The sequence below is a fragment of the Anas platyrhynchos genome, chromosome Z, assembly GCF_047663525.1.
Source record: "Anas platyrhynchos isolate ZD024472 breed Pekin duck chromosome Z, IASCAAS_PekinDuck_T2T, whole genome shotgun sequence".
Taxonomy (NCBI): domain Eukaryota; kingdom Metazoa; phylum Chordata; class Aves; order Anseriformes; family Anatidae; genus Anas; species Anas platyrhynchos.
Genome location: NC_092621.1, coordinates 55,855,549 through 55,869,986, shown reverse-complemented (window position 1 = coordinate 55,869,986; position 14,438 = coordinate 55,855,549). Strand labels below are relative to the sequence as shown.

The following is a 14,438-nucleotide window of genomic DNA, read 5'->3' as shown; positions in this document are numbered from 1 at the left end:
GGTTTTCTGCTTTTGTTTCCTGTTAACTGAGTATATTGTTTCCTTGCTGCTCCCAGTACAACCACCTTCAAAATCTAAATCCCTTAATCCTCAGTACCAAGCCAAGTTCCAGCTGTTCTATAAATCCGTGAACACGTGTAACTGTAACCCAGGAATTGCCCTTAATTTCGGCCAGAAGTGAAGTTCTCCCCCATCTCTCTCCCCTTGCATCATTGCAATACATAGAGCCCTCCACTCCTTCCAGATGAATAGAATTACGAAGCTAAGTCTTGTTTCCCTAGGATATCTGCATACAGTGCATTTCTGCAAGGAAATCTGTCCACTTCTTCCTGCCTGGCTGATCTGAGGCTTCACTAACTACCATGAGCCCAGTTTTGCAGTCTTTGCAGGTAGGAGTAAAATAACGAGGAAAGCACTGATCAGAAGCTCCTGTGTCCTATCTCATCCCAGCAGATACTGAACACTTGGGAAAATAGGCTGAGCAGTTATGCTTCTGCTTGAGAAGTCTTGCACGTTCTGTGTCTTCAGTGTGTTTTTGCTGCCTTGGTCACCATTGTCAAAGCAGGACCATTTAGCAGCCTGTCTCAGGCAGTAGCAAAGCTGAACACTGGGGACCTTGCAAGCTTTTACCAAGAACTTTCTCATCAAACCACAGCACTGATTGGCTGGTAACACTTTTGATCTCAAGTACTGATTTTGGCAGAGGTTTCTTGCTTCTAGCACCAGCCCACGTGCTGGCTTTCCGCCACTTTACCTTAACTTTCAGCTGGGGGGCAGCATTCAAGAATGCTATAAACTCGCAAGCAAACAAGTTTAACCCTCCCTTCTGCAGTTAAAAGCAGCTTTCTGGTTTCTGCCAGCATCAAGAGATACAGCGGTACCATCACAGGGCAAAGAGTAAATTGCTGGTGCGTAAGAGGAAAGCGGAGAAAGAATTGGAGGAAAGACTGCCCTTCTGGTCCCAAAGAGTTCATGCTCTCTTCTTGTGCAAAGTTCCTACTGAATTACATCAGGAAACTGCTTGAACAAAGAGCCCAGTCGTGCTTTTTGTGCATCTCCACAGAACAAGGAGGACTTACCATGCCATGCAAGTATGGCTATAGGACAGGGGTATCAGCAAGTACGTGAAGGTATTCCCTTCCTAGTAACTTGGAATGTATGGACTGACTGAAACTCCTGAAAAAACAATTTCTTGAGCCTGAGCTCAGATACCAGCAGATCCACATCTGCTGCCCCCAGACACTGGCTGTTCTGCCCATGTAAAGCAGGTTGCAGGGGCAGCAGGAGTTTGGCCACAACTAGTCCCGGCCTGGAGAGCAGAGTTGCCCCCAGATCTTCCTTTCCTGACCTCCGTCTTCCCTTTGTGCCACAACATCTCACACTCAGCCTATATAGCAGCTGTCTTTGCTGATCCTGACCACTTCTTGTGAGTCTTCTGCCATCCTCAGTCGTTAGCTGGAAGGCCACGGGTTAAATATCAGAGGAAATGCTGCCACTCAGTCACTGTGCAAGGGCCACAGAGCAAGTTTGGTCTCCAGAAGAATGCACACTGAGCAGCGAGATGCCTGAGGCACTCAGTGCAGCGGGCAGGTGTGTGCAAAGGTGAAAAGTGTTTTCTAGCAGGAAAAATGCATGAAAGGTCCTGGAAAGAGCAGGGGAAGCGATCCATAAGTGCCCTACACTTAATGTGGAGGCCAGACAGCCTGGAGGAGGATCCCACTGCCGTCACCGTGCAAGTGGCTGCAGGAGCACAACACCCAGAGGGTGCTGGAGGCGGGTGGGTTAGGCTGTGGTGGTTCTGAAACTGATGATGCCATCTACTGACGAGCACTTGATTTTACCACAAAACAGCCCGTTCAGTACAGCAGCGACAGGCAGCAAAGGCGCAGCAGGCCGGAGGTTTGGGCCTCAGCGCTGGGCCTAACACGGGGCCTGCAGCCGTGTTAGGGTGAGATGTGAGGTAAAAATGCTTCAGCTGAGCCGGGGCTGTCTCGTGCTTTTCCTACACAGTATTAAGGAAGTTACTCGTTGCCTGTTACTCGGGCAAGGAGCACCTGCTGTGCAAGTGGCAGCGTTCAGCAAGCATGCGAAGAGCAGGCAAACAGCAGAGTGTCACGGACAAGCAAAGAGCAGAGGACACGGAGATTGCCCGTTCTTTAGAAAATCTCGGTTCCTGGTGAATGAATCCACATGGGTTTCAGTGCTACCTTTGCTGGGTTGTCCTAGGGCAGTGTTGTTCATACAGCAGTTAGCAGCATGGCGGACAAGCAAGGCAAAGAAACAGAAAGTGAAAATAAAATGCTGTCATAAACACAGGCGGGGGGGAGGAGATCGGAAGGGGTGTTTTTCTTTCCCCTTATTGCTAGTTATAGGCCTGTCTGTAGGAAACAAAGCATCTGTGGCTGAAACACAATAAGGAAAAAGGAAACGTAGAACAAAGCAAGGCCAGTACAAGAAGGGGACAGCAGGAAAATTAGCGCACGGGTAACAACACCAAACAGAAATGCTACAACTCCTCCCCCAGGAAGGGACAGGGCTTCTTCTTTCCAGCTTCCCTTCTGCCCTGGAACAAGATGGTGAGGTCCCTGGGATGGGCTTTCTGTGTCCTATGGTAGTTGTTAACGATAGCAGATAACAAGGGTCGTGGCAAAGGAAAACAACAGGTTGTTTTTTGCTTGTTTGTTTTTTGCTGGAAACTACGAAGAAGTATGGGAAATGGGGGCAGAAGGAGGATTTTACTCAGCCTTTTGCCCAAGTTCTCTTTAAAAACAAAACCCAGACAAGCCAAATCTGTGCTGTGAGGCAGGCTGGGCACGGCTGTGGGTCGCACATCCCCACGCAGGGGACACAGCAGCTGCCCGAGCTGCTCTGCCTGCCCAGCCACAGCAAGGCCCCTCCTCTGCACACAGGAGGCTCCGGCCGCGGTGTGGGGACCCTTCCCGACAGTGGCTGGTGTCCCCAGCCGCTGCCCCTCCCTGGGCACATTCACTCTGTGCAGCGGGGGCGTCCTGTTGCTTGACGTCTACAGATGCTGTGTAGATGCCACTTCTCATTCCCCAGTGTCTCTGCCAAGGTGCAGAAAGAGCCCAGACCCTCACCAGAACCTGTGAATCGTACACAGAGACAGACATGTAATGCCCTCCCAGCCAAGCTGACGAGCAGCTGTTTGGATGCATGTTTGGAGCAGATGTTTGGATGTTTGGTAGGCCAGCAGGCGGACAGAGAGCCCCCTGCACTGCTTGGCACTGAGCAGTGCCATCAGATGCACAAAGTCCAGGCCGCAGCTGGGTGCTAGCACCGCTCCTGGGAATGTTTAATGTCCTTATCTGCAGACAGGGCAATGGGGTAGAACAAGCCCACGGTGACTGTGGATGGGAGGTGACAGCAGGCAGGGCTGCTCTGCAGAGGAACTGTGACAGGCTGGGGAAAGGCACCAGCGTGAATCCCACCACGATTAAAGCAAAAGCCACATCTGGGGTCATCCCATGCATGAAGGAACCCTTCTGCAGCGGTTCAGGCTGGGCACCAGCAGGCTGGGGAGCGGCTGTGGCAGCCAAGGGCCCAGGTCCGTGGGCTGAACACCTTCCCACACCGTGTCCCTCTGGTGATGGAGATCAGCCACAAGCTGTGTGTTGGCCCTGCTGGGGGAGCCCTCCAGCAGAGGCCACTCAGAGAGCGGTGGGGGTGAAGCACAGCATGGCAAAGAGACGTGGGAGGAACTGGGCTGGTGCAGCCTTCTGAGGAGATCGCAAGGCTGTCTGTAACTCCCTTTTGGGAGGAGATAGGTGACGGGGCCACAGCTGTCCTTGGAAGTGCACAGTGAAATGTCATGGCACAGGGTGCAACGAGGAACATTTTGACTTGACACTAGGAAGTTTTCCCCATGGAGATGGTCAAACACTGCAGCACGGTCCCAAGGAGGCTGTGAAACCCTCACCCTTACTGCCTGAGGAGCACCAGGCTCTGGCCCTTTTCTGTGTGGGATGGTGAGACCAGACGGTCCCAGATGCTGCTGTGACCCCTCACCGTCCTGCGGCTCCTGTAAGGCTCTGAGCAAGGCTCCCTCAGTGAGAGTTTCTGTGAATCCCTGAGCATCCGTGCAGCTTTGTGGCATTGCCCTTGCTATCAGAGGGAGCTCAGCTCCCCACAGCCTCCTGCATCCACGCGTGAAGCCACACAGGGAAATAAACCCTCATCGTCAGCTCCATCCTGTTTTCCACATCGCTTTCACTCCGGGACATTGTTTGAGCCGCTCGGTTGGCTTTCGCTGGCAGAAACAACGGGCGGAAAACGCATAAAACAAACAAAACCTGGAGGGCAGCCGGCACCTCACTCAGCCCGGAGAAGGCTGAGCAACCCCGGGCCCGCCCCGCGGCCCGGCCCCATCCCGGCCCGGCCCCATCCCGTCCCCGTCCCCGTCCCCGTCCCCGTGCCCGTGCCGCCATGGCGCTGGGGGAGCCGCGGCGGGGCTGCGGGGCACACGCGGGGCGGCCGCTGGAGCTGCTCTGCGAGGACTGCGGCCGCTGTGTCTGCGCCCTCTGCCCCGCGCTGGGGCCGCACCGCGGGCACCGGGCATGCCTGCTGCACCATGCCGCCCGGCACCGGCAGGTGGGACGGGGAAGGGGAAGGGGAAAGGGACGGGAAAGGGAAAGGGGAAAGGGAAGGGGAAAGGGAAGGGGAAAGGGAAGGGAAGGGAAGGGAAGGGAAGGGAAGGGAAGGGAAGGGAAGGGAAGGGAAGGGAAGGGAAGGGAAGGGAAGGGAAGGGAAGGGAAGGGAAGGGAAGGGAAGGGGGAAGGGAAAAGGGAAAAAAAAAAGAAAAAAAAAAGAAAAAAAAAAAGAAAAAAAAGAAAGAAAAGGGAAAAAAAAAGGAAAAAAAAAGAAAAGAAAAAGAAAAAAAAAAGAAAAAAAAAGAAAAAGAAAATTAAAAAAAAAAAAGAAAAAGGAGAAAAAAGAAAAAGGAAAAAGGAAAAGAAAAAGGAAAAAAAAAGAAACAAAAAAAAAGAAAAATAAAAGGAAAAAAAAAAGAAAAAGGAGAAAAAAGAAAAAGGAAAAAAAAAAGAAAAGAAAGAAAAAAGAAAAGGGAAAATAAAAAGAAAAAAGAAAAAAAGAAAAAAGAAAAAGGAAAAAAAAATGAAAAAGGAAGAAAAAATAAAAGGGAATTAAAAAGGAAAAGGAAGAAAAGGGAATGAGCACTTGTGTGCCTGCCTGGAGCTGGGAGACTCGTGAAAATCCCATCTTTGGCCGTGTCTGCAGCTGAGTGACCGGGCTCCTGCATCCAGGCAGCCCCTAAGGGAGCTGGAGCAGGGTGTGCAGGGTGGGTGCCACGGGCTGTGCACGGCGCCTGCTGCAAGGATTGCCCTTGGGAGCAGCTTTCGGTTTCCTCCCTGCAGCCCGGAGCGCTGCTCGGCCTGGGGCTGGCACCGTGTTGCCTGTGGGGTGGGAGTGCTGGGTGATGGGCGATGCTGGCGGGGAAGGAAGGGGAAAGGGGTGTTTTGCTCTGTTCTCTTGGCTGGTCTTTGAGGAAGGCAGCAGGGTGCAAATTTTAGAATAGATGGGGGAAGGTTATCACCTAGCAGAGCTTGTGAATCTTTTAAGTGGTGCGTCAGGGTTAAGACTGGAAAATTGTGGCTGGAAGAGGTGTCATGCCCCAAGTTTCTTGGAGTTCCCTGCTTCATGCAAGAGAAACATCTCTCTGCTCACACATACGTGCCTGTGGCAAGGGGCTTCCAGACATGGACTCCCCAGCTTTTTCCTGCAGCCCATTTTGTCTCTCTCTCTCGTAACTGAGTGAAAAATTGCATGCGTCTCCAGAGGAGCCGCATGTCAGCAACGCAAACCCACGTAGCCCACACAGAACCCCGAGGGCTCTGTTTATCCCCCCGGCAGAGTTTAAACGCAGTTAGAGCTGGGGATGTAGCGGTGAGTTCGCCCTTGTGCTTGGGTCCCAGCTGCAGGACGGGCACATCAACAGAGCTGCAGCTGCGGAGCTGGCCTGCCTGCCACAGCTGAGAGGCTGTGTGAACATCACCAGTGCATGGGGCTGCCTTGCCGTCGGGTATCACTGGTGCCAAGCTGTAAATATTTGTTGTTGCAGCCGCTGGCTTCAGCATTGCTGTAGTGTAGTGGGTGTTTCTGATTGCTCTTTCGCACGCCAGGAAGCACCCTGAAGGTTCAGTGGGTTTTGACCCTAGACAGAGCCCCCTGCTGATGGTCTGTGTGGAAGTGCTTGGTGAGCTGCCCCTCAGTGCTGAATGGATGAACATGCAGTCTTGATCTGAAAATACAGCAGGTTGACCTTCTCTGGTCACCCACCTAGCAGCTCTCTCAGCCCCCCTCCTCAGTAGGACCAGGGGAGAAAATAAGATTGATAAGCTCCTGGGGTGAAGCAAGGACAGGAACGGGGGATCACTCAGCAATTGCTGTTTACTTGGGGAAGGTTAACTTGATTTATTGCCAATTAAAAATAAAGTAGGATAGTAAAAAGCAAAAACAAAACCAGAAACAGCTTTAGCGCTTTCCCTAGTCTCCTCTGCCTTTTTCCCGTGCTCAACATCACTTCTTTGCTCTGTGCTCCTTATCCTCCTCCCCCCTGAGCAGTGCAGGGGAATGGGGAATGGGGCTGCGGACAGTCCCTGACGCTTCGTCTCCAAAGCTTCAACCACTGCTCCCACACGGCTCCATACCATGGGGTCCATCCATCCCCCAGGAGCAAACTGCTCCAGCACGGGTCCCCCACGGGTGGGGGCAGCTCCCCCCAGACCCCTGCTCCACGTGGGCTCCTCTCCACGGGCTGCAGCTCCGGCCCGGGGCCTGCTCCTGCGGGGGCTCTCCATGGGCCGCAGCCTCCTCCAGGCCACATCCACCTGCTCCAGCGGGGGCTCCTCCACCCATGGGGGGGCTGCAGCGTGGAGATCTGCTCCATGGGGGACCCATGGGCTGCAGGGGGACAGCCTGCTCCACCAGGGGCCTCTCCCTGCACAGCCCGCAGGGGAACTGCTGCTGCCTGCCTGCAGCACCTCCTGCCCTCCTGCGGCACTCACCTGGGGGCTGCAGGGCTGTTCCCTCACACTTTCACAATCCTCTCTCCCAGTTGCTGTAGCACAGCAGTATTTTTTCCCTTCCTTCAGTCTGCTGTCCCAGAGGCCCACCCAGTGTTGCTCCCTGACTCAGCTCTGGCCAGCAGCAGGTCCCTTTTGGAGCCATCTGGAGCTGGCTGTGGTTGTGACATTGGACAGCTGCTGGGCTCTGCACACAGAGGCCACCCCTGCAGATCCCCTGTTAACAAAACTTTCCCACATTGACCTAGTACACAATGCCATAGATTTCAAGATGAAAACGTTTTTTTCACCGTTGGTTTCCCTGCTGCTTATGAAGGTGGCATAATGTGTACATCTGTATGTATCTTACCCTTTTAACCACTGGGCAGCAGATGAAATGATGAAATATTTGTTTAATCTCCCTCCACTGGCCTTGCTGGACAGCCTTATAAACTGTTTCTGTAACATACTCACTGATAAGGAAAGAAAGTTGTTTTTTACAGATGTTGTGAAACAGTAATTTTATTTATTTATTCATTTATTTATTACTGTATAGGAACTCCTGACGCTGTGTTTGAAGGATCTAGAAGAGAGAAAGGAACAAGAGGCTGGTAACAGAAGGTGTATAGAGCAAGCTGCTAATGATCTGAAGGTAAAGCATAGCTTCTTTCTCCCCTGGATGGTGGTTTTCCAAGGAGAGACATTTTCCTCTGTCTGTAGCTCTCCAGACCCAGATAGCTGTTGCTTCCCAGGAAAGGAATGCTTTTCATGTGTACATTACAACATACTACTGTCAAAGGGAGAGAGGAAGGGAAAGAGTTTCTAAAGGCCTGGCCCTCATCCCTTGCTCAGCCAAACACCTTTGGGAGAACCAAGCTGAAATGTCTGTGCAGAGGAATAGTAAAGATTCACAACAACTTACTTTATTCTGACTTTACTGATGGATGTTGCATTGCACAGAATTGCATTATTCAGTCTGACTGAATTCAGAGTGTAGCAAACAAGAAAAGCTCTATTAACTTCCCCCAAGAATGGGGAAGTGTGCTAAGCTGCACCTCATATATAGAGCATTTTGCTCCAAGGAGCATCTCTGAACTTCTCTATTACAAAAATATCAGTAAAAGTTGGAGGAATCTCTGAAGAGCTTTGGACACTGTGGTTTGCTGTCACTTCCTTTTGATGCTTTCTTTTCCCAGCAGCTCCCTGACCCTAACTTGCTTTAAAAAGGGGACAAAGCGTTGCTACCAAAGGACCAGGTCTGCTGCTTGTAGCAGTTGATACCTGGCCTGGTACCTGGCCTGGTTACATTACAGATGAAAACTGTGTTTTCCACATAAATAAGCATCACAGAATCTGCCCTCAAGCTTTTCCATCCAGGAGACAAGCAGGAAGATCCTGACTGTGCTTGCCCTTAACTGGGTGGACACTCATTTCTAAAGAAATGCAGCAAATTGGTAAAATTCAACAGAAACATGTCATTGACAGCTGAAATGTTTATGGTCTGTTGAATCTGGGGCGGTCACACTTCTGCTTCACCTTTAGGCACACGCTGCTATGACCAAAAAGCAGCTGTCAGACAGAATGACTGAGCTCCAGTTACTGCTTCGCGAGGAGGAGAGCCTGGCGAGAAATTTAATTGACGAAAAGACTCAGCAAGCCCTGGAAGCACATGGTCAGCAGATGGAGTCCTGTCAAGAAAAGCTTGCAGCCCTGGACACCTTTTCATATCGAATCAGAGAAATGCAGCAGAACAATGATATCATTCAGTTTCTGGAGGTGGTATTGTGTGGTCTCGTTCTGCCTCTTATCCTCATAGGCCCTGGTTAGTCACTGCTCTAGTGTTTGGCCTCAGTAGACCCTTCTGTATGTAAGCAGCATCCTTCTCACTTGATTTTTTTTTTCTTTTTGTTGTTATTTTGGTGGACTGGTTTGTTTCCTGATTTTTGAGCTGTTAGGTGTTCATATCATGGAATTGACGTCAGGTCTGTATGAGAACCACATTAATTTTAAGCATACGTGAAATGAGCTAGGCCTGTCTCCTCATCCTTAAGGTTAATGCTGTATTGGGTCTTTCCTTACACAGTGTAACACAAACGTCTGAGGAAAGGCAGCCCTCTCCAGGAACCTAAGGAGGAAGGCTAAATTGGCTCATTCCTTTAATTGCAAAAGATGCCAATCTTCCTGAGCTCATTTTACTGGAGTGCTTTTTTTCATGCCTACTGATAAATGTCAGCCTCTCTTTCCTCATGGGCTGTTAAACAGTCTGAGCACAGCAAGGGTTCCCTGTTACAGTCCTGATGTTCACTTAGTGATGGAGCTGTCCTTGCCCTCTGGTGTTTGGGAGTTGGTGGGAAGAGTCCATTCGTGCCACTGTCCATACTAACTGGAGGATTTGCCTTCCTGCCCTCAGAAATCCATAGAAATCGAGAAGGAACTGCAGGAGTCAAAGAGCCAGCTCGAACAGTGTCACCCGATACCTCTCTCATTTGAGCATGTGCTCAACTACTACAAGCATCTCATGACAGGGCTTCAGTCCGTTCTACAGAAACCACTAGAGGTCCGGCTTAAAGAAGGTATTTGCAAGAGTGCTGTGAATTTTGCTTCCTCCTGGCCTCCTTCTAAATATAGTGAGGTCTGTAATTTTCTTTTACTAAGTAAACTGAGCTGGAGAAAGCAAGCATTTCAGGTATGTGTGCTGTTCTCTGGCAGCACTGGTGTTATGTTGCTATAGCTGTGGAGATGTAGGAACACGTGAGGTTTCTCTTTCACCTGGTTCTCACCTGGTGTGTGGGGTGGTTTTGGAGGAATGGCAGGTGCTTTCCTAGGGTTGTACTGGGTTGTGAAGTCCCGTGGCATCACTGGGATCTAGCATCTCTATGCTATCCAAAGAGCTTAAAGTAGAAAGTTTGCAGAGTGAGTGTCCTTTTTCCAATAAAAGTAGTACAGAATGTCCCATGAAACTGGCATATAGGGTGACTGTATACCTTACTCAGGATGTGGGTGGAATTCACAGCAAAGAGATAAAACCCAAATAAACTGTCTTACAAAATCCCCCGTCGTTTTATTTTATTTTTAAAATCTTGAGAGTAGAGCATTCTTCTTCCACTGATAGACTTACCTAAACTGTCCCTTTTGATTTCTGCCCAGACGTTTTCAGCAGCCTGAACGCCACCACAAAGAAGGAGCCTGGAACAATGCTGAAAACCATGTCTCCTGTCGATCGGTTGCTTTTCTTAAAACGTAAGTATGGTTGCACAAAAGCTAGAAGCACTCCAAACACTCGTGGCTTAATCACTGAAGCAGTCAATGAATGTGTGCTACCACCTGTTCATTATCTTGAACAGGTCTCTTAAGAGGGTTCCTGCTGTTTGGGAGGAGCAAATTCTTAGCCCTGCTTGAGAGCCAGTACCCTTTTCTCTACCTCAAGTTGGGAAAGGAATTTTAGTTTCTGCCTGTGAAGTCTTGATCCTTTGTTTTTATTCGAAACTGGCAGTGTGTGAGTCAGTTAATGGATAATTTATTTTTTTTAAAGACATTCATGGAGGGTTGGACCAGATGATCGTGGAGGTCTTTTACAACCTTAACAGTTATGTGATTCTATGTAGTTTGTCTAGGGACAATCCACAGGTCATCATTTCCTCTGGTATTGGTAGGGAAGATGTATAGCAAATTGTTTCACCTCCCTGATGGAAAGCTAATGAACATTTCAAGCGGCCTGCAGCAGATGAGTGCTGTGGCTGTTCTTAATCCAAAAGCTGTCAGGTTCCCTGTTAACATGGCATCTGCTGGCTGTGATGGCAGTGGGTCCTTCTACGCTTGCATCATCTCTGCGCTGCAGGATCCAGACTGAGTCATTCACTTTGTAACCATAACTTGATCTTTTTAGGGTGCTAGGACAGGTAGTACGCGTCAATGAGCTCTAGCCAGAAAGAGAGCACTGCAGAAACTTTTGTCTGGCTGTGAAGTGGGCTCTCAGTCTTCACGAATGCCAGTCTTTATCCATCTCCTTCAGGTTGTCCCCTGATGGATTCATAGAGAAAGTACGCCATTTGTTTCACGTGTGAGCAGACATCTCGCTAAGGGCCAAAAAGACTATATCTCAACTCTTAAACCTAAAAATAACAAACCTCACTAAGATGCTGGATGCAGCTGCTCATAGTCCAGCAAAATTGTCAAGCCTTAGTGATAAATGAGTATTTGGAGTTAAAGTCACTTAGATATGCTACTACTTGGGAAAAATGGCACGTCCTCCAGTAATCCAAACAACTCCAGCTGTTTTGCATTATTTTTCTAGCCAAATGCACATCCGTGCTCTCATATACTGGCATCCAGATGCCATTCAGTTCTTGGTTTTGTTTGTTTGTTTGTTTGTTTGTTTGTTTTAAGCAACAGACATATTTTCATTTTAGTAGCAATTTATTTATTAGGAATGCGTTTTGTGAAAACCTAGGTTTTCAGGCAAATTTGACAGACTTGACACCAACAATTTGCACAGCTTTTCAAGTGCTTTCTCGAAGAGAAGCAGACACTGAAGCCAGGCCTTTAAAATCATCCCTACTTTCAAGTGACACTTTCAGTCTCTTTTGGACCCAGTGTCTTACGTGTCCTGTACAAACAGCATGCTCACCATTTACCTCTTGGAAGGTGACTTGAAGCCAAGACCCAAAGGCAGCCAGAGAGACATTGACAAGAGAGGATCCTGCAGCACGCTGTTTTTACCTTTCTAATTCCTGTTTTCCTGTCTTTTGTCACCAACTGTACATGCAGGTGGGTGTGAGTGTTTGCAGCGTTCCCCCACCTAAAACACCTACGCAGACTGCATGAAAGCCAGTGCTAGCTTTTCTGACTGGTGCTGCACCCCTAAAGTGCAGTGGAGATCACTACAGTAAGATGTTGCATGTGTGAGACCTATCCCTGTGGTGGTTGGTGTGCTTTTGGAAGTTTCAGCTTGGTGTCTACAGTCATAATACCAGAATTAAAATTACGAAAGTTTTATTTTTGGTTAGAAAATGGCAGTGCTTCTGTTAGCACTTGTGCGTGTACAGTGCTGTTTCCCTCTCCCTTTTATTGCAGCAAACAGGTACAGTTCAAAGGGGGTAGAATTACCAGCAGCGGGCTCTCTAGCACCTTCACATGCATTTTACACTTCAGCAACCCTTTCTGTACGCCTTTGCCCCAGAAACTGCTTCGTTTCTGATAGCCAGGTGTGTGCAGCCCAGACCAAGACAGTCTGCTAGCAAGGCTATGTATAAAACAGCAGCGACTGGTGCACCACTGGTTCCTGAAAGTTAAATATAGCTGATGTTAGGGGCCATGGCAAGGCAAGGGAGGCATGGCGTGCAGCTGCATCTTTTAGTCACAACTCGTGTAGTGCTTACTTGTCTTTCTGAAACACTATGGATGGGTATAGAGGTCTTTTTCTGGCTTTGTGATTTCCAGTCCTGTAGCAGCTGCTTAGTGGTGAAAATATTCTGAGCTGCTGCTTAGTAAGACAGTGATTTCTAGGATATAGTTCCAGACTGTGGTTTTTCTTCTGTAAGTTGCAGGCTAGATGACAGTTTAGTGCTGTAAGTCCCCTGGGAGCTGGTGGGTTGTTCCTTTGCTACATACGTGCTGCTGAGCTGTGGTGCCTCTGTGAAACCAACTCAGCTCATTTTTCAAATGTGATCTCACTGAAATGAGGTCTCACAGCCAAAGAGTCTGCTCCGGTGCTCTCTAAAAACCTTAGGCTGTCATCACACTACCGGTTTCTAACTATTCCACTTAAAAGTAGAAGCTCTGTGTTTATTCCCTAGCTAGTTGTATTCTTCTTACCATTTGTTAAACACACATAACACTGTTTTAGATATTTGTCTTTTACTGACCTGCTTTAAAGCCTTTGCAACTTTGAACCATCAGTGCATGTTGATAGTGCAGCGTTTTCCAATTAAAATATGACTGTTTCCTTCCAAAACTGCAGTTTCCAAGCCACTGCCTGGCTGTGGGCTCTTTTGCAGGCTTTGTGTAATTTTGGGCTTCTTTGATGGATCACGATAAATGCAGCATGTACGTTTTTGGTTTTGATTGCAGATGCAAGATCGCCAACCTGGGAATACGACAGCCTTCATCCGAGGCTGAAGTTGTCTGACGACCGTCTAGTGGTAAGCTGCAACTGGAGGAGGATATTTTACCCCTGTGGCCCCCAGCGGTTCGATAAATTGTGGCAGGTGCTAAGCAGGGATGGGTTCCTCTCCGGGAGCCATTACTGGGAAGTCGACCTCCTTCAGGCTGGAACTGGGTGGTGGATCGGCGCAGCCTACCCGTCCATCGGCAGGAAGGGAGACTCTGAAACCTGCCGCCTGGGCTGGAATCGAGCATCGTGGTGCATCAAAAGGTTTGATTTCGAATACTGGGCATTCCACAAGGGGGAGAGGATCCCTCTCACAGTAGAAGATGACCCTGACCGCGTTGGTGTTTTTCTGGATTACGAGGCAGGGATCCTTTCCTTCTACAACGTTACGGATGGCATGGCTCACCTGCACACCTTCCGCTGCAAGTTCACAGAGCCAGTGTACCCAGCCTTGAGGCTCTGGGAGGGGTCCATTGGCACATGCAAGCTGACGTAAAGAACGAAGTAAAAACAAGGCTGTAACTCATGCTTTTGGTATGAAAGCCACTTTATAGTAGTGATCTACATGAATTACTCTGTGTCCTACAGAAGAGTCAACTGTGATGCTTTTAGAAGGCAACGGTGAAGTTGAAGAAAACCAATTGTGTTTAATGTCTGCGTGTTTTAAATGGGGGAAGTTGATCTGTCATTTATAAATGATGTCAATATACTGCCTAAAGTGCCATACATTATATTTTTTGTACTTGATTCAAATTTGCAAAATGGAAAAATGGAAAAAAATTTGCAAAACTGTGGTTAGAACCTGGAAAAAAGTTTATTACAACTCGTATTTGAGCCTGGTAATTGTTGTCTTTTTGATTTGATTTGGATAATGATTTATTATTCTTCCCAGGCTCAAAGAGTCACAGGGAACAGCGTTCAATCCCGCTGGCAGCTGGTCACCAGTGGCTTCCACCAGGGCACTATTCTGGGGACAGTTTTCTTTAACATTTTTGCCAATGACCTGGGCAAATGACCACGTGCAACCTCATTAAGTTTGCAGGTGATCCCAAGTTAGGCAGGAATGTTGATCTGCTTGAGGGTAGGATGGCTTTTCCTGGGAGCAGCCTGCCCAGTGAAGTGGCGGAGTCCCCATCCCTAGAGGTACTTAACAGATGTGGCTTAGAGATAGGACTTCATATGACAAGTGGATGGTTGGACTCGATGATCTTGAAGGTCTCCTCCAAGCTAGATGATTCTATGATAAATTACAGTCCTAGAAATCTGTGGAGCCTGCATTGCCCCCATTCCCT

General features: G+C 48.8%; 1 protein-coding gene across 3 annotated transcripts; it reads left to right on the top strand.

Annotated features, from left to right (window-relative positions):
* Nucleotides 1-4,377: 4,377 nt before the first annotated feature.
* TRIM14 (tripartite motif containing 14) lies at nt 4,378-13,975 on the top strand. 3 transcript variants are annotated; one of them, XM_072031011.1, is made up of 7 exons: nt 4,378-4,608; nt 7,594-7,689; nt 8,580-8,813; nt 9,448-9,610; nt 10,185-10,277; nt 13,107-13,177; nt 13,304-13,975. In XM_072031011.1, exons 1-7 carry the CDS (start codon nt 4,444-4,446, stop codon nt 13,640-13,642), a joined length of 1,161 nt encoding a protein of 386 aa, XP_071887112.1. In that variant the 5' UTR covers nt 4,378-4,443; the 3' UTR covers nt 13,643-13,975. The 3 variants fall into 3 exon arrangements, with proteins under 3 accessions (XP_071887112.1, XP_027302135.1, XP_027302134.1); XM_027446333.3 differs by having other exon boundaries at nt 4,381-4,608; nt 13,107-13,975; XM_027446334.3 differs by lacking the exon at nt 8,580-8,813 and having other exon boundaries at nt 13,107-13,975.
* Nucleotides 13,976-14,438: the final 463 nt, after the last annotated feature.

What these genes read in the sequence shown, in the direction of transcription:
- TRIM14 (XM_027446333.3), top strand. Translation starts at nt 4,444, where the DNA reads ATGGCGCTGGGGGAGCCGCGGCGGGGCTGCGGGGCACACGCGGGGCGG. An exon ending in AAGCTGCTAATGATCTGAAG is followed by an intron (nt 7,690 to 8,579) that starts GTAAAGCATAGC and finishes CTTCACCTTTAG; the next exon opens with GCACACGCTGCTATGACCAA. An exon ending in ATATCATTCAGTTTCTGGAG is followed by an intron (nt 8,814 to 9,447) that starts GTGGTATTGTGT and finishes TCCTGCCCTCAG; the next exon opens with AAATCCATAGAAATCGAGAA.